Source organism: Procambarus clarkii, chromosome 46 (genome assembly GCF_040958095.1).
Source record: "Procambarus clarkii isolate CNS0578487 chromosome 46, FALCON_Pclarkii_2.0, whole genome shotgun sequence".
NCBI classification, from domain to species: Eukaryota; Metazoa; Arthropoda; class Malacostraca; order Decapoda; family Cambaridae; genus Procambarus; species Procambarus clarkii.
This window is the reverse complement of record NC_091195.1, coordinates 19,864,089-19,891,264: the sequence shown is the minus strand read 5'-3', so window position 1 is coordinate 19,891,264 and position 27,176 is coordinate 19,864,089. Positions and strand designations below refer to the sequence as shown.

General features: G+C 48.4%; 1 protein-coding gene across 2 annotated transcripts in view; it reads left to right on the top strand.

The window, feature by feature from the left end:
* LOC123770472 (transient receptor potential channel pyrexia) overlaps positions 1 to 27,176 on the top strand; it is a 78,844-nt gene that overhangs the window by 39,040 nt on the left and 12,628 nt on the right. For both annotated transcript variants that reach the window (XM_045762353.2, XM_045762355.2), the window contains 2 exons: positions 19,318 to 19,925; positions 24,316 to 25,928. In XM_045762353.2, coding sequence (XP_045618309.2) covers positions 19,334 to 19,925; positions 24,316 to 25,928 — 2,205 coding nt within the window. In that variant the 5' untranslated portion in view covers positions 19,318 to 19,333. The remainder of the gene's footprint in view (positions 1 to 19,317; positions 19,926 to 24,315; positions 25,929 to 27,176) is intronic.

Below are 27,176 nucleotides of genomic sequence, written 5' to 3'. Positions count from 1 at the left end.
GTAGGGGGGGGATCATAGTGCTCAATTAAAGCATCTAAACCACCAACAAACCATACAACCACCAAGTCCAAACAAGTCCAAGTCCAAACAAGTCCAAGTCCAACCAACCAAGTCCAAACAACCACTCCGCACAGGCGGGCGGCGCTTCTGAAGGCTAACAAGACCTCGACTACACTGAGGTCTGGAGCAACAGGAAGTCCTAAAGAGTACTCATACTTACTCCCAGAATAACAGATCATATGAGAGCCCAACTCTCCTCGCCAGGATCAAATCCCACACGTGACTAGTCGACAAATTACGGGCTCGCCATAGCCCGTGCTACAGGGACACGTCGTTCTGAGTAGCTAGATCTAAAACATCAACAAAATATTCGACTAAGAACATAAGAATGAAGGTAACTGCAGAGGGCCTATTGGCCCATACGAGGCAGCTCCTGTTGATATCTAATGTATGTGACTGTATTGTAGGATCTGTATTGTACTGTAGGATCTCAACCTACAAATATTTAACTCTAATTTTTGTTAGACTAAGTTCAGCGAGGTTAGGCTAGGCAGCGTTAAGTTAGGTTAGACTAGGCTAGACGAGTCGAAGAAGGCTAGGCTACGTTAGGTTAGGTTACATTAGGTTAGGCTAGGCAGCGTTAAGTTAGGTTAGACTAGGCTAGACGAGTCGAAGAAGGCTAGGCTACGTTAGGTTAGGTTACATTAGGTTAGGCTAGGCAGCGTTAAGTTAGGTTAGACTAGGCTAGACGAGTCGAAGAAGGCTAGGCTACGTTAGGTTAGGTTACATTAGGTTAGGCTAGGCAGCGTTAAGTTAGGTTAGACTAGGCTAGACGAGTCGAAGAAGGCTAGGCTACGTTAGGTTAGGTTACATTAGGTTAGGCTAGGCTACGTTAGGTTAGGTTACATTAGGTTAGGCTAGGCAGCGTTAAGTTAGGTTAGACTAGGCTAGACGAGTCGAAGAAGGCTAGGCTACGTTAGGTTAGGTTACATTAGGTTAGGCTAGGCAGCGTTAAGTTAGGTTAGACTAGGCTAGACGAGTCGAAGAAGGCTAGGCTACGTTAGGTTAGGTTACATTAGGTTAGGCTAGGCAGCGTTAAGTTAGGTTAGACTAGGCTAGACGAGTCGAAGAAGGCTAGGCTACGTTAGGTTAGGTTACATTAGGTTAGGCTAGGCAGCGTTAAGTTAGGTTAGACTAGGCTAGACGAGTCGAAGAAGGCTAGGCTACGTTAGGTTAGGTTACATTAGGTTAGGTTACATTAGGTTAGGCTAGGCAGCGTTAAGTTAGGTTAGACTAGGCTAGACGAGTCGAAGAAGGCTAGGCTACGTTAGGTTAGGTTACATTAGGTTAGGCTAGGCAGCGTTAAGTTAGGTTAGACTAGGCTAGGCTTCTTTACAGCGTAGCGATGACGTAGAACAGTTCAAATTCTCCTCACACCATAGACACTACTCCTTCCCAAGGCTACAAGACTAGTTTACCTTACAGCACAATAAGACGATGGGTCTACACCTGTGTTTATGGCACAACCGCTTAAGCTGCTGTATTTGATACATAATATACAAGAATAATACAGTAAGATGCATCGTAAGATACAGAGTAAGGGTACATAGTAAGAATTCTTAAGGCTATGCAGTGATTGCTTTCTTTGAAGTAATTAAGAACAGGTTTTGGAGGATATTTGCGTATCTTACCTCCCCAGAGGGTACACACAAGCCGCCGGCTTCCTGTCCTCATCGAAGCCACCATTGTTCGCATTGACGACATTTCGGTCCATACTGGACCATGAGAGACCTAATATTGGTCCAAAACGAACCGAAACGTCACCAATTCTTCCCTTATAGATTTATTGATATATAACCCACTCTTATATAACAAAACCTAACTAATAATATATTGGTTTCTGAAGACCTCGATGTCAACATTATCCTGACCATTGCAATAATATTATTACGTTGCAATCTGCCTTTGCAACCGAGGCTAAAAATGGAAGCAACTGTGAGTAGAAATCGAATCAGGAATTCCCGCCTTTTTTTTGCAACCGGCAAGTTCCTTGAAACAGAGTGACCGGTGTTGGTCCACCCCGGATGTTGCAAGGATGAAAGACAGGCGTCTGCAACTGAGTGTATGTCATACACTCATACGTAAATATACAAACGGAATGTTGTTTAAGATTGGCTAGCTGGAACTACAAGTTCCAAGCAGCACGGGCTATGGTGAGCCCGTAGGACATGCAAACGGGAGGGTTTCGAGTCGTAATGATTACCTTTAACTGGTGGCTAGATGTCTAGTCTATGGTGGCTAAGCCTAGGGCTGGTTTACATTCACTGATGGTTGGTTTATATTCACTGATGGCTGGTTTATATTCACTGACGACTGGTTTACATTCACTGATGGATACTTTGTAATATAATGCTCTGCCCTCTGTAATGCTTTTTGCGCTACCGCTCACAGGATGAGTATGGGGTGCACAATAAACTAGCCGCCTCCGGTGGCAACAATCAAAATCATTCAGCTTATTGTTGGTCCACTCTCTCAGTCTGGACATGATTGTTGATGCTTTACCGATGGGATTGTTGAGCTCCGTGTCGAGAGAGAGAGAGGGAGTCAGATTGTGGAGTCCAGGTACACCAAGTCGTACCCGACTTCCAGTTTGGAATCACTAGATCTTGCCACAAGAACATGAAGAACACCGTGGTCTTGGACGGCTCAACATCACTAGATCTTGCCACAAGAACATGAAGAATACCGTGGTCTTGGACGGCTCAACATCACCAGATCTTGCCACAAGAACATGAAGAACACCGTGGTCTTGGACGGCTCAACATCACCAGATCTTGCCACAAGAACATGAAGAACACCGTGGTCTTGGACGGCTCAACATCACCAGATCTTGCCACAAGAACATGAAGGACACCGTGGTCTTGGACGGCTCAACATCACCAGATCTTGCCACAAGAACATGAAGAACACCGTGGTCTTGGACGGCTCAACATCACTAGATCTTGCCACAAGAACATGAAGAACACCGTGGTCTTGGACGGCTCAACATCACTAGATCTTGCCACAAGAACATGAAGAACACCGTGGTCTTGGACGGCTCAACATCACTAGATCTTGCCACAAGAACATGAAGAACACCGTGGTCTTGGACGGCTCAACATCACCAGATCTTGCCACAAGAACATGAAGAACACCGTGGTCTTGGACGGCTCAACATCACTAGATCTTGCCACAAGAACATGAAGAACACCGTGGTCTTGGACGGCTCAACATCACTAGATCTTGCCACAAGAACATGAAGAACACCGTGGTCTTGGACGGCTCAACATCACTAGATCTTGCCACAAGAACATGAAGAACACCGTGGTCTTGGACGGCTCAACATCAGACGCCTTCGTCATCCCAAGTGGAGTAAAGCAGGGCTGCGTCCTGGCGCCAACGATTCCGATGTTAGGTGGGGAGTCCACTCCTTGTCCCACGACCTGTGTTTCCTTCATGCTGATGGTGAGTCCGAAGGCCTGGCAGGCCTCGCTGAAGCGGGTCATGAGCCGTTGGAGGTCTTCGGCTGAGTGGTCGTCGGCAAAAAGGAAAGTCACACAGACACCTCAGCTGAACCTTTGTCTTGTCTCTCAGCCTGGCGACGTTGAAGAGCTTTCCCACCGACCTGGTCCAGAGGTAGACACCTTCTGTGGTAGACCCGTAGACGCGCAGCAGCATGACTTGGAAGATAGTCCTGAATACCGTTGGCGCCAGGACGCTGCAGCATAACTGGGAAGATAGTCCTGAACACAGTTGGCGCCAAGACGCTGCAGCATAACTGGGAAGATAGTCCTGAACACCGTTGGCGCCAGGACGCTGCAGCATAACTGGGAAGATAGTCCTGAACACCGTTGGCGCCAGGACGCTGCAGCATAACTGGGAAGATAGTCCTGAACACCGTTGGCGCCAGGACGCTGCAGCATAACTGGGAAGATAGTCCTGAACACCGTTGGCGCCAGGACGCTGCAGCATAACTGGGAAGATAGTCCTGAACACCGTTGGCGCCAGGACGCTGCAGCATAACTGGGAAGATAGTCCTGAACACCGTTGGCGCCAGGACGCTGCAGCATAACTGGGAAGATAGTCCTGAATACCGTTGGCGCCAGGACGCTGCAGCATAACTGGGAAGATAGTCCTGAACACCGTTGGCGCCAGGACGCTGCAGCATAACTGGGAAGATAGTCCTGAACACAGTTGGCGCCAGGACGCTGCAGCATGACTGGGAAGATAGTCCTGAACACCGTTGGCGCCAGGACGCTGCAGCATAACTGGGAAGATAGTCCTGAACACCGTTGGCGCGAGGACGCTGCAGTATAACTGGGAAGATAGTCCTGAACACCGTTGGCGCCAGGACGCTGCAGTATAACTGGGAAGATAGTCCTGAACACAGTTGGCGCCAGGACGCTGCAGCATAACTGGGAAGATAGTCCTGAACACAGTTGGCGCCAGGACGCTGCAGCATAACTGGGAAGATAGTCCTGAACACCGTTGGCGCCAGGACGCTGCCCTGCTTTACTCCACTTGGGATGACGAAGGCGTCTGATGCTGAGCCGTCCAAGACCACGGTGTTCTTCATGTTCTTGTGGCAAGATCTGGTGATGTTGAGCTGTCCAAGACCACGGTGTTCTTCATGTTCTTGTGGCAAGATCTGGTGATGTTGAGCCGTCCAAGACCACGGTGTTCTTCATGTTCTTGTGGCAAGATCTGGTGATGTTGAGCCGTCCAAGACCACGGTGTTCTTCATGTTCTTGTGGCAAGATCTGGTGATGTTGAGCCGTCCAAGACCACGGTGTTCTTCATGTTCTTGTGGCAAGATCTGGTGATGTTGAGCCGTCCAAGACCACGGTGTTCTTCATGTTCTTGTGGCAAGATCTGATGATGTTGAGCCGTCCAAGACCACGGTGTTCTTCATGTTCTTGTGGCAAGATCTGGTGATGTTGAGCCGTCCAAGACCACGGTGTTCTTCATGTTCTTGTGGCAAGATCTAGTGATGTTGAGCCGTCCAAGACCACGGTGTTCTTCATGTTCTTGTGGCAAGATCTGGTGATGTTGAGCCGTCCAAGACCACGGTGTCCTTCATGTTCTTGTGGCAAGATCTGGTGATGTTGAGCCGTCCAAGACCACGGTGTTCTTCATGTTCTTGTGGCAAGATCTAGTGATGTTGAGCCGTCCAAGACCACGGTGTCCTTTATGTTCTTGTGGCAAGATCTGGTGATGTTGAGCCGTCCAAGACCACGGTGTTCTTCATGTTCTTGTGGCAAGATCTGGTGATGTTGAGCCGTCCAAGACCATGGTGTTCTTCATGTTCTTGTGGCAAGATCTAGTGATGTTGAGCCGTCCAAGACCACGGTGTCCTTTATGTTCTTGTGGCAAGATCTGGTGATGTTGAGGAGCCTGGACCCGATCTTGGGGAGGATCTTGACCATCCCTGCTGACGAGGTGGAAGGTCTTCGTCAGATCTATGAAGGCTACAAGAGTGGCTGTTCCCTCCGATACTCCTGCAGTTGTCTGAGGGAAAAGACCACGTCCATGGTGGACCAGTACTTGGAGCCTCTTAATGTGTCGAACAAACAGCTTGCCGACAATGCTGAGGATGGAGATGCTGCGGTAATTGTTGCAGTCGCCTCTCTCACCTTTATTCTTGTACAGCCCAGACACTCCTTGAAATATACGCACCGCGTATATGCCCCGGAGGTGAGTAGTTGTCACTTCAGCGCCTGAACGCTTCCGGCGCCTGAACGCTTCCAGCGCCTGAACAATTCCAGCACATGAACGCTTTTAGGGCATAACCAACTCATTACTTAACCATAACAAGTGTAGGTGTCGATGTAATTAGCGCTTAACTGGCAAAGAAAAGGGGTAACTGAAGGGTAATTAATTACCCTTACAGGTTTCTTACAGGTCTGATTTCTCACAAGTTTTTTTTTTTTTTTTTTTTTTTTTTTTTTTTTTTGAGATATATACAAGAGTTGTTACATTCTTGTACAGCCACTAGTACGCGTAGCGTTTCGGGCAAGTCCTTAATCCTAAGGTCCCTGGAATACGATCCCCTGCCGCGAAGAATCGTTTTTTCATCCAAGTACACATTTTACTGTTGCGTTAAACAGAGGCTACAGTTAAGGATTTGCGCCCAGTAAATCCTCCCCGGCCAGGATACGAACCCATGACATAGAGCTCGCGGAACGCCAGGCGAGTGTCTTACCACTACACCACGGAGACTGTAAAGTAAATTACTCATGCACCTCAAGACACAGACAGACACTCAGGTGATGACTGACGCACCTCAAGACACAGACAGACACTCAGGTGATGACTGACGCACCTCAAGACACAGACAGACACTCAGGTGATGACTGACGCACCTCAAGACACAGACAGACACTCAAGCAAGCACTGGGTAGACAGGTACGCGTCGTACAGTAACATTGGATAAAACTGGTTTTAAACACAAGTTTTGAAATGTCAGAAGACGTTCCTGGGCGATAATTGAACCGCAGCTGCTGACAAGGTCAGTCTGTAGCATTACTGCAGCATTAGTGCAGCATTAGTGCAGCATTAGTACAGCATTACTGCAGCATTAGTGCAGCATTACTGCAGCATTAGTGCAGCATTTGTGCAGCATTACTGCAGCATTAGTGCAGCATTAGTGCAGCATTACTGCAGCATTAGTACAGCATTACTGCAGCATTAGTGCAGCATTACTGCAGCATTACTGCAGCATTAGTACAGCATTAGTGCAGCATTAGTACAGCATTACTGCAGCATTAGTACAGCATTAGTGCAGCATTAGTGCAGCATTAGTGCAGCATTAGTGCAGCATTAGTGCAACATTACTGCAGCATTAGTGCAGCATTAGTGCAGCATTAGTGCAGCATTAGTGCAGCATTTGTGCAGCATTAGTGCAGCATTGGTGCAACGTCAGTGCAACATTATTGAAACTTTCTCAACATTTCAAAGCTTGGTTCGTCAGTTATTTTAAGACTGGCGGCAATGTTGATAGAGGCGTGTGAGTCTGTCTGGTGTTTGTTTAACTGTGTAAACACCTGAGGAGGGGGGAGGCCTTGCCCCACTACCCAATGTGTTGGGGGGGGGGGGGGGGGAGGGGGGGTTACAGGTAGGTGGATAGGCACACTATCCCTGGGAGTGGATCGACTTGAGAATGGTCCAGGACGGACCGAAACGTCGTCGTCCTTTCACTTTCTAGTGTGTGGTCTGGTCCACATACTATTCCTGTGTGGTGGGATGGATTGTTGGCACTCTTGGTACTACGTGAAGGTCCTGGTTCATTTGTACTTCATTGTTATGTACTCCATACCCATCCTGTGAGTGGTAGTGGGCCCCATACCCATCCTGTGAGTGGTAGTGGACCCCCATACCCATCCTGTGGGTGGTAGTGGCCCCTATACCCATCCTGTGAGTGGTAGTGGCCCCTATACCCATCCTGTGAGTGGTAGTGGCCCCTATACCCATCCTGTGGGTGGTAGTGGCCCCTATACCCATCCTGTGGGTGGTAGTGGCCCCCATACCCATCCTGTGGGTGGTAGTGGCCTCTATACCCATCCTGTGAGAGGTAGTGGACCCCATACCCATCCTGTGGGTGGTAGTGGCCCCTATACCCATCCTGTGGGTGGTAGTGGCCCCTATACCCATCCTGTGGGTGGTAGTGGACCCCATACCCATCCTATGAGTGGTAGTGGACCCCATGCCCATCCTGTGAGTGGTAGTGGACCCCATACTCATCCTGTGAGTGGTAGTGGACCCCATACCCATCCTGTGGGTGGTAGTGGGTCCCATACCCATCCTGTGAGTAGTAGTGGACCCCCACACCCATCCTGTGGGTGGTAGTGGCCCCTATACCCATCCTGTGAGTGGTAGTGGACCCCATACCCATCCTGTGGGTGGTAGTGGACCCCATACCCATCCTGTGGGTGGTAGTGGCCCCTATACCCATCCTGTGAGTGGTAGTGGACCCCATACCCATCCTGTGAGTGGTAGTGGGCCCCATACCCATCCTGTGGGTGGTAGTGGACCCCATACCCATCCTGTGGGTGGTAGTGGCCCCTATACCCATCCTGTGAGTGGTAGTGGACCCCATACCCATCCTGTGAGTGGTAGTGGACCCCATACCCATCCTGTGAGTGGTAGTGGACCCCATACCCATCCTGTGAGTAGTAGTGGACCCCCACACCCATCCTGTGGGTGGTAGTGGCCCCTATACCCATCCTGTGGGTGGTAGTGGACCCCATACCCATCCTGTGAGTGGTAGTGGACCCCATACCCATCCTGTGGGTGGTAGTGGCCCCTATACCCATCCTGTGAGTGGTAGTGGATCCCATACCCATCCTGTGAGTGGTAGTGGACCCCATACCCATCCTGTGAGTGGTAGTGGACCCCATACCCATCCTGTGGGTGGTAGTGGCCCCCATACCCATCCTGTGAGTGGTAGTGGACCCCATACCCATCCTGTGGGTGGTAGTGGACCCCATACCCATCCTGTGAGTGGTAGTGGACCCCATACCCATCCTGTGAGTGGTAGTGAACCCCATACCCATCCTGTGAGTGGTAGTGAACCCCATACCCATCCAGTGAGTGGTAGTGGACCCCATACCCATCCTGTGAGTGGTAGTGGCCCCCATACCCATCCTGTGAGTGGTAGTGGACCCCATACCCATCCTGTGAGTGGTAGTGGGCCCCATACCCATCCTGTGAGTGGTAGTGGACCCCATACCCATCCTGTGGGTGGTAGTGGACCCCATACCCATCCTGTGAGTGGTAGTGGGCCCCATACCCATCCTGTGAGTGGTAGTGGACCCCATACCCATCCTGTGAGTGGTAGTGGACCCCATACCCATCCTGTGGGTGGTAGTGGACCCCATACCCATCCTGTGAGTGGTAGTGGGCCCCATACCCATCCTGTGAGTGGTAGTGGACCCCATACCCATCCTGTGAGTGGTAGTGGACCCCATACCCATCCTGTGAGTGGTAGTGGACCCCATACCCATCCTGTGAGTGGTAGTGGACCCCATACCCATCCTGTGAGTGGTAGTGGACCCCATACCCATCCTGTGAGTGGTAGTGGACCCCATACCCATCCTGTGAGTGGTAGTGGACCCCATACCCATCCTGTGAGTGGTAGTGGACCCCATACCCATCCTGTGAGTGGTAGTGGACCCCATACCCATCCTGTGAGTGGTAGTGGACCCCATACCCATCCTGTGAGTGGTAGTGGACCCCATACCCATCCTGTGGTTGGTAGTGGACCCCATACCCATCCTGTGAGTGGTAGTGGACCCCATACCCATCCTGTGAGTGGTAGTGGACCCCATACCCATCCTGTGAGTGGTAGTGGACCCCATACCCATCCTGTGAGTGGTAGTGGGCCCCATACCCATCCTGTGAGTGGTAGTGGACCCCATACCCATCCTGTGAGTGGTAGTGGACCCTATACCCATCCTGTGAGTGGTAGTGGATCCCATACCCATCCTGTGAGTGGTAGTGGACCCCATACCCATCCTGTGGTTGGTAGTGGACCCCATACCCATCCTGTGAGTGGTAGTGGACCCCATACCCATCCTGTGAGTGGTAGTGGCCCCTATACCCATCCTGTGAGTGGTAGTGGACCCCATACCCATCCTGTGAGTGGTAGTGGACCCCATACCCATCCTGTGAGTGGTAGTGGCCCCTATACCCATCCTGTGGTTGGTAGTGGACCCCATACCCATCCTGTGGTTGGTAGTGGACCCCATACCCATCCTGTGAGTGGTAGTGGACCCTATACCCATCCTGTGGTTGGTAGTGGACCCCATACCCATCCTGTGGTTGGTAGTGGACCCCATACCCATCCTGTGAGTGGTAGTGGACCCCATACCCATCCTGTGAGTGGTAGTGGCCCCTATACCCATCCTGTGGTTGGTAGTGGACCCCATACCCATCCTGTGGTTGGTAGTGGACCCCATACCCATCCTGTGAGTGGTAGTGGACCCCATACCCATCCTGTGAGTGGTAGTGGACCCCATACCCATCCTGTGAGTGGTAGTGGACCCCATACCCATCCTGTGGGTGGTAGTGGACCCCATACCCATCCTGTGAGTGGTAGTGGACCCCATACCCATCCTGTGAGTGGTAGTGGACCCCATACCCATCCTGTGGTTGGTAGTGGGCCCCATACCCATCCTGTGAGTGGTAGTGGACCCCATACCCATCCTGTGGTTGGTAGTGGGGCCCATACCCATCCTGTGAGTGGTAGTGGACCCCATACCCATCCTGTGGTTGGTAGTGGGGCCCATACCCATCCTGTGAGTGGTAGTGGACCCCATACCCATCCTGTGAGTGGTAGTGGACCCCATACCCATCCTGTGAGTGGTAGTGGGGCCCATACCCATCCTGTGAGTGGTAGTGGGCCCCATACCCATCCTGTGGTTGGTAGTGGGGCCCATACCCATCCTGTGAGTGGTAGTGGACCCCATACCCATCCTGTGAGTGGTAGTGGACCCCATACCCATCCTGTGAGTGGTAGTGGACCCCATACCCATCCTGTGGTTGGTAGTGGACCCCATACCCATCCTGTGAGTGGTAGTGGACCCCGTACCCATCCTGTGAGTGGTAGTGGACCCCATACCCATCCTGTGAGTGGTAGTGGACCCCATACCCATCCTGTGAGTGGTAGTGGACCCCATACCCATCCTGTGGGTGGTAGTGGCCCCCATACCCATCCTGTGAGTGGTAGTGGACCCCATACCCATCCTGTGGGTGGTAGTGGACCCCATACCCATCCTGTGAGTGGTAGTGGACCCCATACCCATCCTGTGGGTGGTAGTGGACCCGATACCCATCCTGTGGGTGGTAGTGGACCCCATACCCATCCTGTGAGTGGTAGTGGACCCTAAAATTGGTGTAGGTTAGGTTAGGTTAGCTAAGTTACAGCCAAGATGAGCTAGTTAGTGCTAGTTAATAGATACATCAACAGTCTCCTCACAGATTATCGGACAGTTTCTTTCACCCCTGATGCTCCTGTTCACCTAGCAGTAAATAGGTACCTGGGAGTTAGACAGCTGCTACGGGCTGCTGCTTCCTGGGGGGTGTATAACAAAAAAGAGGCCCTGGTCGAGGACCGGGCCGCGAGGACGCTAAGCCCCAAAACCATCTCAAGATAACTTCAAGACGATAACCTCCCCAATCGTGCCAGCATGGACGAGGGTCAGAAAGGTTCCAGTGTCACATGACGGGGCCAAGTTCTCCAACCCTTCTAGGGAGCCGGTCGGTCGAGCGGACAGCACACTGGACTTGTGATCCTGTGGTCCCGGGTTCGATCCCGGGCGCCGGCGAGAAACAATGGGCAGAGTTTCTTTCACCTTTCTTTGGGAGCCGGTCGGCCGAGCGGACAGCACACTGAACTTGTGATCCTGTGGTCCCGGGTTCGATCCCAGGCGCCGGCGAGAAACAATGGGCAGAGTTTCTTTCACCCTATGCCCCCTGTTACCTAGCAGTAAAATAGGTACCTGGGTGTTAGTCAGCTGTCACGGGCTGCTTCCTGGGGGTGGAGGCCTGGTCGAGGACCGGGCCGCAGGGACACTAAAGCCCCGAAATCATCTCAAGATAACCTCAAGATAACCTTCAATGACCTTTAAGCTAATCAATTGATATTTTTTCGTGAGGTAGTTGTAATATTACTAACGTTTACCTGTCCTACCACCCGCCCCCAGAGGTAAACAAAGGGTTATCTTGAGGTTATCTTGAGATGATTTCGGGGCTTTAGTGTCCCCGCGGCCCGGTCCTCGACCAGGCCTCCACCCCCAGGAAGCAGCCCGTGACAGCTGACTAATACCCAGGTACCTATTTTACTGCTAGGTAACAGGGCCATAGGGTGAAAGAAACTCTGCCCATTGTTTCTCGCCGGCGCCTGGGATCGAACCCAGGACCACAGGATGACAAGTCCAGTGTGCTGTCCGCTCGGCCGACCGGCTCCCTTAAATGAATGGGTGAATGAAGGCGAGATATACGCAATGGGGAATAGAGGCGAGATATACGCAATGGGGAGTAGAGGAGAGAGATGCGCAGTGGGAAATAGAGGCGAGATATACGCAATGTGGCTGAGAGTCGTGTGAGAGACTCATGAAGGAGTCAGGTGGATGCTGTACCTCAGGGCCGGCGGGTATCGTGGCCTTGAAGACGACAGGAAGACAGCGGGTAGTGAAGACTCTCCCCCCACCTCCTGCCCTGCTCTTCCCGCTTATATTGGGGTAGCTATCGGCCCTCTGCCTCGGCGGCTTTACCTTCTAGGGTGGCTTAGGGGAGGCAGGGGTGCTCTAGGGCCACTTACCTACCTGTGGGAAAGGGAGATCTGGCTCTTTTAAGACGTGTGGGGGAGGGTAGTGGACATTGCTAGGGAGGGTAGGAGATGGGGAAGCGGGTGATGGGTAGGTGTGGCCCGAGGGAAGGGGAGATGGGGTGGGGGAGATGTGGTGGGTAGGGGAGAGATGGGGGGGGGGGGAGGTGAAGGTCGCCCCCACCCCCCACCCACCACAGATGAGTGGTGCGGATACTGCTTGTTAATTCCTGGTTACTTTGTTGATATGCACGATAGGCTGCCACTTTGGCCTCCCCTGTGGTGCCTCCCCTGTGGTGCCTCCCCTGTGGTGCCTCCCCTGTGGTGCCTCCCCTGTGGTGCCTCCCCTGTGGTGCCTTTCCTGTGGTGCATCACCTGTGGTGCCTCCCCTGTGGTGCCTCCCCTGTGGGGCCTCCCCTGTGGTGCCTCCCCTGTGGTGCCTCCCCTGTGGTGCCTTCCCTGTGGTGCCTCCCCTGTGGTGCCTCCCCTGTGGTGCCTCCCCTGTGGTGCCTTCCCTGTGGTGCATCACCTGTGGTGCCTCCCCTGTGGTGCCTCCCCTGTGGGGCCTCCCCTGTGGTGCCTCCCCTGTGGTGCCTCCCCTGTGGTGCCTTCCCTGTGGTGCCTCCCCTATGGTGCCTCCCCTGTGGTGCCTTCCCTGTGGTGCCTCCCCTGTGGTGCCTCCCCTGTGGTGCCTCCCTGTGGGGCCTCCCCTGTGGTGCCTCCCCTGTGGTGCCTCCCCTGTGGTGCCTTCCCTGTGGTGCCTCCACCTGTGGTGCCTCCCCTGTGGTGCCTCCCGTGTGGTGCCTCCACCTGTGGTGCCTCCCCTGTGGTGCCTCCCCTGTGGTGCCTCCCCTGTGGTGCCTCCCCTGTGGTGCATCACCTGTGGTGCCTCCCCTGTGGTGCCTCCCCTGTGGTGCCTCCCCTGTGGTGCCTCCCCTGTTGTGCCTCCACCTGTGGTGCCTCCACCTGTGGTGCCTCCCCTGTGGTGCCTCCCCTGTGGTGCCTCCCCTGTGGTGCATCACCTGTGGTGCATCACCTGTGGTGCCTCCCCTGTGGTGCCTTCCCTGTGGTGCATTCCCTGTGGTGCCTCCCCTGTGGTGCCTCCCCTGTGGTGCCTTCCCTGTGGTGCATCACCTGTGGGGCCTCCCCTGTGGTGCCTCCCCTGTGGTGCCTCCACCTGTGGTGCCTCCCCTGTGGTGCCTCCCCTGTGGTGCATCACCTGTGGTGCCTCCCCTGTGGTGCCTCCCCTGTGGTGCCTTCCCTGTGGTGCATCACCTGTGGTGCCTCCCCTGTGGTGCCTCCCCTGTGGTGCCTCCCCTGTGGTGCCTTCCCTGTGGTGCCTCCCCTGTGGTGCCTTCCCTGTGGTGCATTCCCTGTGGTGCCTCCCCTGTGGTGCCTCCCCTGTGGTGCCTCCCCTGTGGTGCATCACCTGTGGTGCATCACCTGTGGTGCATCACCTGTGGTGCATCACCTGTGGTGCCTCCCCTGTGGTGCCTCCCCTGTGGTGCCTTCCCTGTGGTGCATCACCTGTGGTGCCTCCCCTGTGGTGCCTCCCCTGTGGTGCCTCCCCTGTGGTGCCTCCACCTGTGGTGCCTCCCCTATGGTGCCTCCCCTGTGGTGCCTCCCCTGTGGTGCCTCCCCTGTGGTGCATCACCTGTGGTGCCTCCCCTGTGGTGCCTCCCCTGTAGTGCCTTCCCTGTGGTGCATCTCCTGTGGTGCCTCCCCTGTGGTACCTCCCCTGTGGTGCCTCCCCTGTGGTGCCTCCCCTGTGGTGCCTCCACCTGTGGTGCCTCCACCTGTGGTACCTCCCCTGTGGTGCCTCCACCTGTGGTACCTCCCCTGTGGTGCCTCCACCTGTGGTACCTCTCCTGTGGTGCCTCCACCTGTGGTGCCTCCCCTGTAGTACCTCCCCTGTGGTGCCTCCACCTGTGGTACCTCCCCTGTGGTGCCTCCACCTGTGGTACCTCCCCTGTGGTGCCTCCACCTGTGGTGCCTCCCCTGTAGTACCTCCCCTGTGGTACCTCCACAGGCTGGGACGGTTCCAAGCTGGAAGAATGTAACTAGTGAGGTCCCACAAGGCTCGCTCCTGGGACTACTACTGCTCCTAATTTTAGGTGAAGGTCCTACTCGAGGGAGGGCGCCCGTACATGGCAATGTTACCAGATGACACAAAGGTGACGAGGACTGTAAAAACAGAAGAGGACTGCAGGAAGTTACAGGAAGACCTCGACAAACTCCTTGAGTGGGAAAACGTTCCAGTAAATAAAATTACTATTCTCAACTAGAAATGAAATATATAAAATAGAAATATCAATGTTGTGGTGTAGTTACATTTGATTGCAAGACACAAGGGGCCAGATTCACGAAAGCACTTACGCAAACACTTACGAAACTGTATATCTTGTCTCAATCTTTGGCGACTTTGTTTACAATTTACTCCGAAGCACCAGGAGGCTGTTTATAACAATAACAACAGTTGAATGGGAAGTTTTCATGCTTGTAAACTGCTTAATAAATGTAACCAAAGCCGTCAGAGATTGAGGAAAGATGTACACGTTCGTAAGTGCTTTCGTGAATCTGGCCCCAGAGTACAAAGGACATCAACTCCTGTCTTGATCAACTTGCAAGCCTCGTCTCAGGTGTTGGGGCCCTTGCCACACACTCACACAGGTGAATACTTAGTACCCAAATGAGCCACACAGACATGTGTAAGAAATTGTTTCAATACCATTCAGGGAGCCGGTCGGCCGAGTGGACAGAACGCTGGATGCGTGATCCTGTGGTCCCGGGTTCGATCCCAGGCGCCGGCGAGAAACAATGGGCTGAGTTTCTTTCACCCTATGCCCCTGTTACCTAGCAGTAAAATAGGTACCTGGGTGTTAGTCAGCTGTCATGGGCTGCTTCCTGGGGGTGGAGGCCTGGTCGATAACCGGGCCGCGGGGACACTAAAGCCACGAAATCATCTCAAGATAACCTCAGGAAGAAGATACCAGTAGACAAATGTAGACACGAGACAGTCCAATAAGCTGAGGTACAGGAAGAGGCGGGACCAAAGAACCGAAGCTCAACCCCCGCAAGCACAACTAGATGAGTACATACAAACTTAATCTGATGCAATACTTGCATCTTGGCAACCACTTGGGCTGGACGGTAGAGCGACGGTCTCGCCTCCGAGTGGAAACCACTGGCTCAGGGGAGCATTACACCCGATGCCCCTGTTCACCCAGCAGTAAACCGTTACCCTACAGTTAGGCAACTGTTGTGGGGTTGTATCCATGGTAAGGGCAATGACTGAAGTGAATACAAGCTTCCTGTCCCCGAAAACGGTAAATATGATCCTTAACCCTGATGCACCTGTTCACCGACCAGTAAATGCCCGAAACGCTTTGCGTAATAGTGGCTTTAGGCATTGTATGTACTAGCTCTACCTATAAGTCAACCAATCTTTGTAAAAATTTATTGTATGTATGTACCTTACCTAAATAAAATATTATTATTATTATTATTATTATTATAAATAGGTACCTGGGAGTTAGACAGCTGCTACGAGCATCTAGTCATTTACTCTGATAGTGGTTTTGGGAAACACATTCTCCGTGGGCATTGTTTGGGCATTAGGCATCTGGGCATCTGGGCATTAGGCATCTGGGCATCTGGGCATTAGGCATCTGGGCATCTGGGCATTAGGCATCTGGGCATTAAGACGGGTTCGCTAACTCGTAGCTACCTGCTAAATACAGCCCACCTGTATCTGTAACAGAAAATGTCTGTCTGTCTGTCCGTCCAAGATAGGAGGGCAGATGCTCGTGGCCACCTTCTGCTCAACTTTTCAAGATGACACATGAGTGGTATGTGACTGTCATAGGCTGGTCATGGTCGGCCACATTGGCTACCTTTAAGAACTAGGGGCACCTACAGCTACCCCCACCCACCCCTCCTTTTAACATCTGATGCAGTCTGAAATCGGTGATTTGTTTTGAAAATATTTTCATCTTTTCGAAATATAAAATTGTCTGAGAGAGAGAGAGATGAAGGGAGAGAGAGAGAATGACAGGGGAGAGAGAGAGAATGACAGGGGAGAGAGAGAGAATGACGGAAGAGGGAAGGATGTTAAGGGAGAGAAAGAGTGAGAAGTGGAAGAGAGTGGAGAGCAAGACCCGGGCACCGCCGGGTGCCCCATCTACACCCCAATAACTAATAACTCGTATAACAACAATTTGATTGAACATACAATAATAAACCAATAAAGTTAACGCTATTATTAATTTTGTGAAAAAAAACATTACTAGGCTTAATACAGCACATACTTCCAATAAATTAGGCCTAAAATAGCATATATTAGGCTTAGGATTGTGAATTCATACCTTCGTCAGATTAGGTTCTTTATTTACTGCTAAAGTTCAAAAGATAAACTGTATTAAGGTCATTCAGTATTTTGAACGTTTGAGCAAACTGTTGCTATAAGTACCACGTTGCAGAATGATGGGCTGACCAAATATATATAATACTAACAGGAATATTTGAATATTCAGAATCTCTCAATTGTACCTGGACTCTGAATTCAAATATACCGATTAACATTCACGAATTACGAAAATCTGGATATCGAAACCACATCAACTACAACAACAAATTAATGGGCCGTATTTGTCTACTAAAAGTTACGTTGATAATATCTATAATTACGCTGCCACCAATATCTATTTTCCGGTGGCGAGTGATAGATAGTCTTGGGAAATTCCTGAGTCTTTGTTGACAACTGAGTTGATGGTTCTTGAGTGTGAGAGGTCGGGGTGTATGTTAGCTTAGTGTATGGTAGCCTGGTGTATGGTAGCTTGGTGTATGGTAGCTTGGTGTATGGTAGCCTGGTGTATGGTAGCTTGGTGTATGGTAGCCTGGTGTATGGTAGCTTGGTGTATGGTAGCTTGGTGTATGGTAGCCTGGTGTATGGTAGCCTGGTGTATGGTAGCTTGGTGTATGGTAGCTTGGTGTATGGTAGCCTGGTGTATGGTAGCTTGGTGTATGGTAGCTTGGTGTATGGCAGCCTGGTTTATGGTAGCCTAGTGTATGGTAGCTTGGTGTATGGTAGCTTGGTGTATGGTAGCCTGGTGTATGGCAGCTTGGTGTATGTTACCCTGGTGTATGGTAGCTTGGTGTATGGTAGCCTGGTGTATGGTAGCCTAGTGTATGGTAGCTTGGTGTATGGTAGCCTGGTGTATGGTAGCTTGGTGTATGGTAGCTTGGTGTATGGTAGCCTGGTGTATGGTAGCCTGGTGTATGGTAGCCTGGTGTATGGTAGCCTGGTGTATGGTAGCCTGGTGTATGGTAGCTTGGTGTATGGTAGCCTGGTGTATGGTAGCCTGGTGTATGGTAGCCTGGTGTATGGTAGCTTGGTGTATGGTAGCTTGGTGTATGGTAGCCTGGTGTATGGTAGCCTGGTGTATGGTAGCCTGGTGTATGGTAGCCTGGTGTATGGTAGCTTGGTGTATGGTAGCTTGGTGTATGGTAGCCTGGTGTATGGTAGCCTGGTGTATGTTAGCTTGGTGTATGGTAGCCTGGTGTATGTTAGCTTGGTGTATGGTAGCTTGGTGTATGGTAGCCTGGTGTATGGTAGCCTAGTGTATGGTAGCCTGTTGTATGTTAGCTTAGTGTATGGTAGCCTGTTGTATGTTAGCTTAGTGTATGGTAGCCTGTTGTATGGTAGCTTGGTGTATGGTAGCCTAGTGTATGGTAGCCTGTTGTATGGTAGCTTGGTGTATGGTAGCCTAGTGTATGGCAGCTTGGTGTATGGTAGCCTAGTGTATGGTAGCCTGTTGTATGTTAGCTTAGTGTATGGTAGCCTGGTGTATGGTAGCCTGGTGTATGGTAGCCTGTTGTATGTTAGCTTAGTGTATGGTAGCCTGGTGTATGGTAGCCTGGTGTATGGTAGCCTAGTGTATGGCAGCTTGGTGTATGGTAGCCTAGTGTATGGTAGCTTGGTGTATGGTAGCCTAGTGTATGGCAGCTTGGTGTATGGTAGCCTGTTGTATGGTAGCCTGTTGTATGGTAGCTTGGTGTATGGTAGCCTAGTGTATGGCAGCTTGGTGTATGGTAGCCTAGTGTATGGTAGCCTGGTGTATGGCAGCGGACTTCCTTATTATGTGTAGTTTGTAATATGTAGGGTTATGTATTTCGCATATTATATATAATTATTATACAATTAATATTATTTTCTTGTTGTAAATTAATATTATTATATTTAACGCCTAAATACAACATGTTTCCTCTAACATATGCCTCTAATTTTATAAATATTTTAAATATGAATTATTTGTTTTTATTTGTTCACGGCAAGTAGGCCGTATGAAAGACAAATTCTTTCACTAGTCAATAAAATCTAGTTTGAAATTATTATAGCCTGGCGTTACGATTATTATTTAAATAACTTTGCAAGTGGGAATTTACCTAACCAGGGGCCAGATTCAGGAAGCTGTTACACCAGCACTTACGAACCTGTACATCTTTTCTCAATCTTTGGCGGCTTTGTTTACAATTATTAAACAGTTAATGAGCTCGGAAGCACCAGGAGGCTGTTTATAACAATAACAACAGTTGATTGGCAAGTTTTCCTGCTTGTAAACTGTTTAATAAATGTAACCAAAGCCGTCAAAGATCACGGGAGACATCTCCCGTCACGCAGGGTGCAGTCGCACCTCCACAGATCTTCAGTATCAGTTCTTGATACTGGTAATGGCTCAAAAAGGCCACCACTTACGGGCTATTCATGCCCGTGCCACCTTTTGGGTGGCTTAATCTTCACCAATCAATTGTCAAAGATTGAGGAAAGATGTACACGTTCATAAGTACTTGCGTAACTGCTTCGTGAATCTGGCCCTTAAGGACGCTACCATCATAGCTATCGTGATCTCTCTGAAGTAACCACTCCCTTCCCCGGTTCTCGCCCACTCTTGCAGAAGGCGCTGAGGGTCCATGTCTCGGCTCCTGGGATGCTTCGCTCATAGTACCCGTCCACTTCCTGTAGACCATACCACCGAGATCGCCAACAGCATCTCCAAACATCCCCAGCAGGAAGCCCTGAATCTTCATCTGGGATCTGTCAGTAGTCACAAAGACCTGGAGACTCCTAGTCTTCACCAGCAGGGAACTTCTAACATTCACAAAGAACACAAACAGGAGCAGACAACACTAAAATATGCTCAACAGCGGCAGCAGGGAATCCTTAACCGGCCTCAGCAGGAGATAAGCATCACCCACAAACAGAAGCAGGAAGGCCGCTGCCCGGAACACAAGAAGAGAGCCATCACCCCCTTCAGGAACTTCATACGACGATTAGCAGGACGCGCCTCCACCTCTACCAAAAGCAGCAACAGGTCCACCAACACCACCAAAAGCAGCAACAGGTCCACCAACACCACCAAAAGCAGCAACAGGTCCACCAACACCACCAAAAGCAGCAACAGGTCCACCAACACCACCAAAAGCAGCAACAGGTCCACCAACACCACCAAAAGCAGCAACAGGTCCACCAACATCACCCCAACCATCATAATGATCAACCCAGGTGGGTGTCGGGGAGGTTATCTAGATGCACGCCACGCTGAAGCTGCTCTCTGCTCAGGGAGACGTTACCTTGAGGTTACCTTGAGATGCTTCCGGGGCTTAGCGTCCCCGCGGCCCGGTCGTCGACCAGGCCTCCTATTTTTTTATTTTATATTTGTATACAAAATAGTCTTCCCTTAAACCGTTCTTTCTAGATATAGAAATAGTCTTAAAATTTCGGATGAGATCTTAAAAGACATTAATAGCAAAACGTTACCGGTGCTTCCAGTATATTAATAGTAAAGAGTATCAAGTTTTTAATATATTTTATCCTTCGATATAAAAGAAATATAACGTATAACAGACAATAACGACCTTGAGATCGGAATATCCCCCAAAATAATTATATCTATATAAATTAATTAAGTGTGAGCATAGCCTACTTTAGTTATAAACTCTAGTATCTTTAACTTTGATATAAAATATATATTATCTATTACCGACAATTAAAAAAGTAGATATAATAACCGAGAGAGTGAAGCATATCCATCAAAAATAAGTATATTACACATGTAGCCTATTATAATGATAGGATACCACTATCGTATATAATATATATATATATATATATATATATATATATATATATATATATATATATATATGTATATTATATATTATATATATATTATATATATATTATATATGTATATATATATGTATATATGACAATGTCAGACCACGGAGGAAAATGAAACAGGAATTTCCTTAAGTACTTTCGTATATTAAATACATCTTCAGAAGGAATATTCAGACATTCCTTCTGAAGATGTATTTAATATACGAAAGTACTTAAGGAAATTCCTGTTTCATTTTCCTCCGTGGTCTGACATTGTCACATTCTTAATCACGTGTTTATTTTCGTGATATACACACATATATGTATATATATATATATATATATATATATATATATATATATATATATATATATATATATATATATATATATATATATACGTATATAAGAATGTAATTACTATGCTATGTATCCTCACAATCCCAATGTACTTTCTTGTATATATATAAATAAATAAATAAATAAATGAGATAGGATACCGCGAAAAATGGTACACACACACACACACACATTGCGGGTTTCAGTTCGCAGTAATATTTGTATATTTATTTCGTTATATATTTTGCTACACTTTAAACAAACCCGTTATACCTTACCACAACACTTAGCTCTCTTGGAACGTTCACAGAACAAGTGCCGATCACAACCCGCTGCTATCCAAGACCATGAGCCAAGTTTCGATTCTGCTTCCAGAGATTTCATCCTTGTTGACCAAACCACACACTAGAATCTACTTGAGAATGGTCCAGGACGGACCGAAACGTCGTCGTCTCTTCAATTTCTAGTGTGTGGTTTGGTCAACATTTTTCAGCCACGTTATTGTGACTTTTCATCTGTATTTCATCCTTGCCCTCAAGTTCCTCCGTTCCCCAGCTTACCAAATCCTTTGATCCTATGTACAAAACACATCGAACACTTTATGTAGCATACATAAAAAATCAGTGTATCTATGTATTTACGTATGTAGCTTAGCCTAGCATTTTAAAAGCACTACAATCACCTGTGGTTGATTGTTCAATAAATCCCTGAACTGTATGTTTGACAAATCTTTCACCCTGTCCATGGAGGACAGAAGAAAATGTATATATGTGGTTAGCATTGTAAATGTCTGGCCACGTCTGTGGTAGAAAATAGTAATAATAATAATAAAAAACTTTTATCAAGAAAGCGGAAAGCGAAGTAGCCTGTGGCTCTGTCAACAGAGTTCAACAATATTCTTATATACTCGTTGCTGGTTAGGCATTGCGAAGGAGAATAACAAAAACATAGATTAATATATATTACTTTATCAAAAATAAAGCAAAATTATTTCAGAATAAACGACCTCTTTGGTTTGGTGTTGGACTGAAGTCCTCTCAACCTCCGGAGGGTTATTAAGTCCGCCACAACAGCTTACTGACTAACCAGCAAGTTTACTGTAGTCCTGAGTATAGTCCAGGACTAAACTCTCAGTGTAACAAATATAGATGGACAATTATTACAATGGATACGAGGCTATCTTACCATGCGGAAGTCCTCTGCACTGTTCCAAGGCTACAAAAGTGAAGCTAAATTAATGCAGGTAGGCACCCCACAAGGAGGAGTACTAAGTCCTACCTTGTTTAATGTTCTAATTAATGCCTTACTAAAATCAATCCCAACTAGTCCGGCAAACATCACAATCAGCTATGCAGATGACAGCCTCGTACATACTAAAACCCACCGCGAAATGCAGTCTTAAATTGTATACATACAGCTTGTGAGAGCCTTAGTCTTGTAATCAACGCTGCTAAAACTAAGGTATTTAGCAGACAAATTGGTAATCGCAAAAGTGGACCACGAAAACTAAAGATAGATAACATACCAATAGACTATGTCTCCTGGTATAGAATGTCTCTTCTTTCATATTACATCAACAGAGACAGACTCAAGGCTCTCAGAACTGTAGTGGGTACAGCCCTAAATACGGTGTTAAAATGATGTACTTAGCATATATATTAGGTCTCTGATAGACTATCATGCACCAGCTTTAGTCCTGCAAAATGGCAAAAGTATTGATAGACAGAAAAAAAATGCAAACTGAAGCGCTCAGAATTATACTTGGCTGTCCTATAACTACCAAAGTTCTCAATATGCGGAAAGAATTAAATATTCCTAGCATTCGAGATAAAATATTTGAAATCAATCTTATGATTGGACTAAAGTTTCTGCATGATAACAAAAGCAACATTGTGTCTTTGTTAGAACACATACGAAATGGAACTAGCGAGTCTAAATGGATTCAAAGAGCAGCCACTCATATTAAAATGATGGGACTGCACCATGTATATACAGATGAAAGAGTGCAGCACTTCCTTCCACCCTGGCAGATAGTACCTTTTGACATCCTGACCCCTACATACCTGCATACCACCAAGAAACTAATCACAAGCAACCCTCATGCTCAGCTTGCTGCTAAATTAAGCACCATAGAACACATTCACAATATACAAGCTGAAAACAACATCACACAGACCATATACACTGTCGGATCACAAAGACATTATAATTATAGGGATGGGGGGAAGGATAGATGAAATTGTTAATGTAATAATCTCCGTTGAGGTCTGATAAAGACCTTTTGTGCCCTCTGTAATCCTTTTTACCGCTCACAGGATGACTATGGGGTGCACAATAAACTACCGCTCACAGGATGAGTATGGGGTGCACAATAAACTACCGCTCATAGGATGAGTATGGGGTGCACAATAAACTACCGCTCATAGGATGAGTATGGGGTGCACAATAAACTACCGCTCACAGGATGAGTATGGGGTGCACAATAAACTACCCCTCACAGGAGGAGTATAGGGTGCACAATAAACTACCGCTCACAGGAGGAGTATGGGGTGCACAATAAACTACTGCTCACAGGAGGAGTATGGGGTGCACAATAAACTACCGCTCACAGGAGGAGTATGGGGTGCACAATAAACTACAGCTCACATAATGTCTATGTGCAGATAATGTCTGCACTTCTCAATTATCTTACATATTAGATTTAATTAAGGCTTAGCTGATGCTATAATCATTAAAGCCAAAAATTCTAATATTCAAGTATACTTTAATCATTGTGATTGTACAATGTAACACAATTTTTGTTCCTACGTAGTAATTGCGTTTTTTCTAATTGATTTGTGTTTAAAAGTTATAGAATAGTTTTATTCTGGGGAATGAGGTCTGGGGTTTATTTTCAGGAGGAACTTAAGCAAGAGTTAACTGAAGTGGCCTTTACAGACTTTGTAAACAACTTTGAGCTTTAATAATAAGGATGATTGTTGTTTACAACTGAATGTGGTTCCCAGAGTTCGGTGTTGATTAGAGATGAATAATTTACAAATATGAGAGTTGTTTACAAAGATAATGCGTGTTGAATATATATTTCACTATTGTTTATACTTGAAAGTGATGTTTACAGTTAAACGATTATAGTTTTGTTTATAATAATGTTTTAACAAGTGTAGCTGTAACACTCTTAGTATGCTATTAGTTCGAAATCATGTTATTACATTCAGTAATGACCAAGTCACAACTCAGAAGGTGGAGCAGCGACGACGTTTCGGTCCATTCTGGACCATTATCAAGTTGGGTGAGACTTGATAATGGTCCAGGACGGACCGAAACATCGTCGCTTCTCCAACTTCTGATGTGTGGTTTGGTCATTACTTCAGCCACTTATTGTGACTCATCGTCTGCTTATTACATTCAGTTGTTTATAATGAATAGTACTTTGAGATTTAAGTGTTGCTTGCAGGGATGGTTACAGAGGGAAGCAACAATGGTGTGGGCGACGCTGGATTCTGTGCCTGGGACCCCAACGCCGCCAGGCTCCTCAAGATGGTCGACAATGAGAACCTGGAAGGGCTGCAGGCGCTGCTGGAGGGGGGTATCCATGTCAATGGCCACGGCGGCTCCTTCCACGAGACTGCGCTCCACCGCGCGGCTCAGATCTGCTGGGCCACGGGAGTGCGGTATTTGCTGTCTGCTGGAGCTTCAGTCTACGCCAAGAACCAGTTCGGTCAGACGCCATTGCATTATGCGGCCGCCTCGAAGTCAACCGCGTGTATAAAGTTGCTTCTGGAGTCTGGCCGACCGGGGGTGTTGGATCACAGGGATATGAGAGGCCATACGCCTCTGCACGATGCCTCTGCTTCTGGATGCGTCAACGCCATCACGACGCTGCTGAAGGCTGGGGCTCTAATCCGTGCTAAGGACGGCAACGGGGAGACGCCGCTGCACAAGGCGGCCAGAGCGCAGTCCATCCCCGCCATGTTGGCGCTTCTCAACGCTGGCGCCGACATGTCCGCTTGTGACTCCAATGGTGAGTCTGTTCTCTCCTACACCCTCCACCACTTCCCTGGCACCATGGACGCTGTCTTTGATTACTGCCTCGTCACCAACTCCCCCAGAATGAACACCAAGACGTTAGAAGTAACTATGAACTTCCTACCATTAACCTGTTCAGAGGATAAAAACCAAGTTCAAAATTTGCAATCGTTTGTAGGGCTGGGACACGCCAAGCTGTTGAGTCACCCGTTGTGTGAAACATTCCTTCTGCTCAAGTGGATGAACGTCCGTCGACTCTTCCTGATTGAGGTAATATTATACGTGCTGTTTGCGGTGGTCACAACGCTCCTCACATTCAACAAGTTCGTGTGGAAGAATGTTAGCAGCAACAACACGTCAAGGCCTATGGGGTGTGGTGGACGAGAGTTGAACGAGAGCAAAGTGGATAAAAAGTTCTCTATAGTCAACATACCCGATGAAGGTGTGAGGGCCTTGCAAGGCATCGTCATCACCTACTTGGTGGCGATTCTCATACAGCAGTTCTTGTCGTTACTGCAGAACAAGATGGCATGGTTCCGGTCCTTGTCCGGGGTGCTTCATGTCATCATCACCATACTGGTGATGAGTGTGGTGCTGCCCCCTGAGCCTCACAAGTGGCAGCACCACCTGGCCTCCTGCCTCATGCTCCTCATGTGGACCGAGTGCATGCTCCTCATCGGCCGCTTCCCCAACTGTGGCATCTACGTCGTCATGTTCACAAGAGTGGCTAAGGTCTTCCTGCGGATCTTCCTCATCTACTTCTGCCTCCTACTAGCCTTCTCCGCGGCCTTCTACGTCACCCTCCATGACCCAGAGACCGATACCACGCTCGGGGAGAAGAATGTCGTCTTCTCCAACCCGATCTTCACCTTCATCAAGACTCTCACTATGATGATCGGAGAGTTGGACTTCGATGACAACTTCGTCTGCGGGTTGAACAACCTGTACGTCACGGGGCAGGCCATATTCGTCCTCTTCGTCATTCTCGTCTCCATCATCCTCTCCAACCTGCTGGTTGCTCTCGCTGTTAATGACGTGCAGGTATGTTCCTCATTACTCCCTCATTATCGTTCTCATGTTCCTTCACTATCGTTATCATGTTCTTCATACTCCCTCACTATCGTTCTCATGTTCCTCATATTCCCTCACTATCATTCTCGTGGTCTCTCATACTTACTCATTGTTATCTTGTTCTTCATACCCCCTCACTATCGTTCTCGTGGCCCTCATACTTACTCATCGTTACCATGTTCTTCATACTCCCTCACTATCGTTCTCATGGCCCTCATACCCCCTCACTATCGTTCTCATGTTCCTCATACTCCCTCATTATCGTTCTCATGGTCTTCATACCTCCTCACTATCATTCTCATGTTCATCATACCCCTTCACTATCGTTCTCATGACCCTTATACCCCCCTCACTATCGTTCTCATGTTCCTCATTATCGTTCTTATGTTCCTTATACTCACTATCGTTCTCATGGCCCTCATACCCCCTCACTATCGGTCTCATCTTCCTCATACCTACTCCCTATCGTTCTCATGTTCCTCATACCCCTCACTATCGTTCTCATGTTCTTGATACCCCCTCAAACCAATGCTCCTAATGCCACTCAGTCTCCTGATCCTCATAACACCCCCTCAGACTCCTGTTTCTCACACCTAAGACACGTGTTATTCTCATCTCAGTGTAATACATGGAAATTTGCTACAATCACTAACAATAATAACTTGCAATAGTCTGTAATTATCAATAATTTACAATAATCTATAATTATCAATAACACATTAATCTATAATTATCAATAACACAATAATCTATAATTATCAATAACCTATAACAGATTTGGTCATTTGATGCATCACACTATTGTGATTTCTGTGTATATCCAAGCAACTAATCCCAAACCTCAAAGAAACATGCATTCTTGTTTATAAACATAATTCTGTATAATTATAAACAAAATACATTATTCCTATAATCTATATAAGAAATTGTCTGTGTTTGTCCAAGTTTGGAGGCCAGACGCATAGGGCTAGCCTCATTTAACTTTGTAGGGTGACTGGTCTTATCCAGAGTTGGTCATAGGTAGGTCAGTATGCCTACCCCATCCCCCGCATCTGCATAAAGTGGTCTGGGCGGGCCCAAGGGTAAACCCCACTCCGAAAAAAATGATGAAATGTGGTAGGCCAAGCCCCTAGATGCCTTGATTTGAATACAGAAAGTGTAAACAGAATTCACGTTCATTGAGATAATGAAAGAGACAGAGGGGTGAGGAGGGGGGCA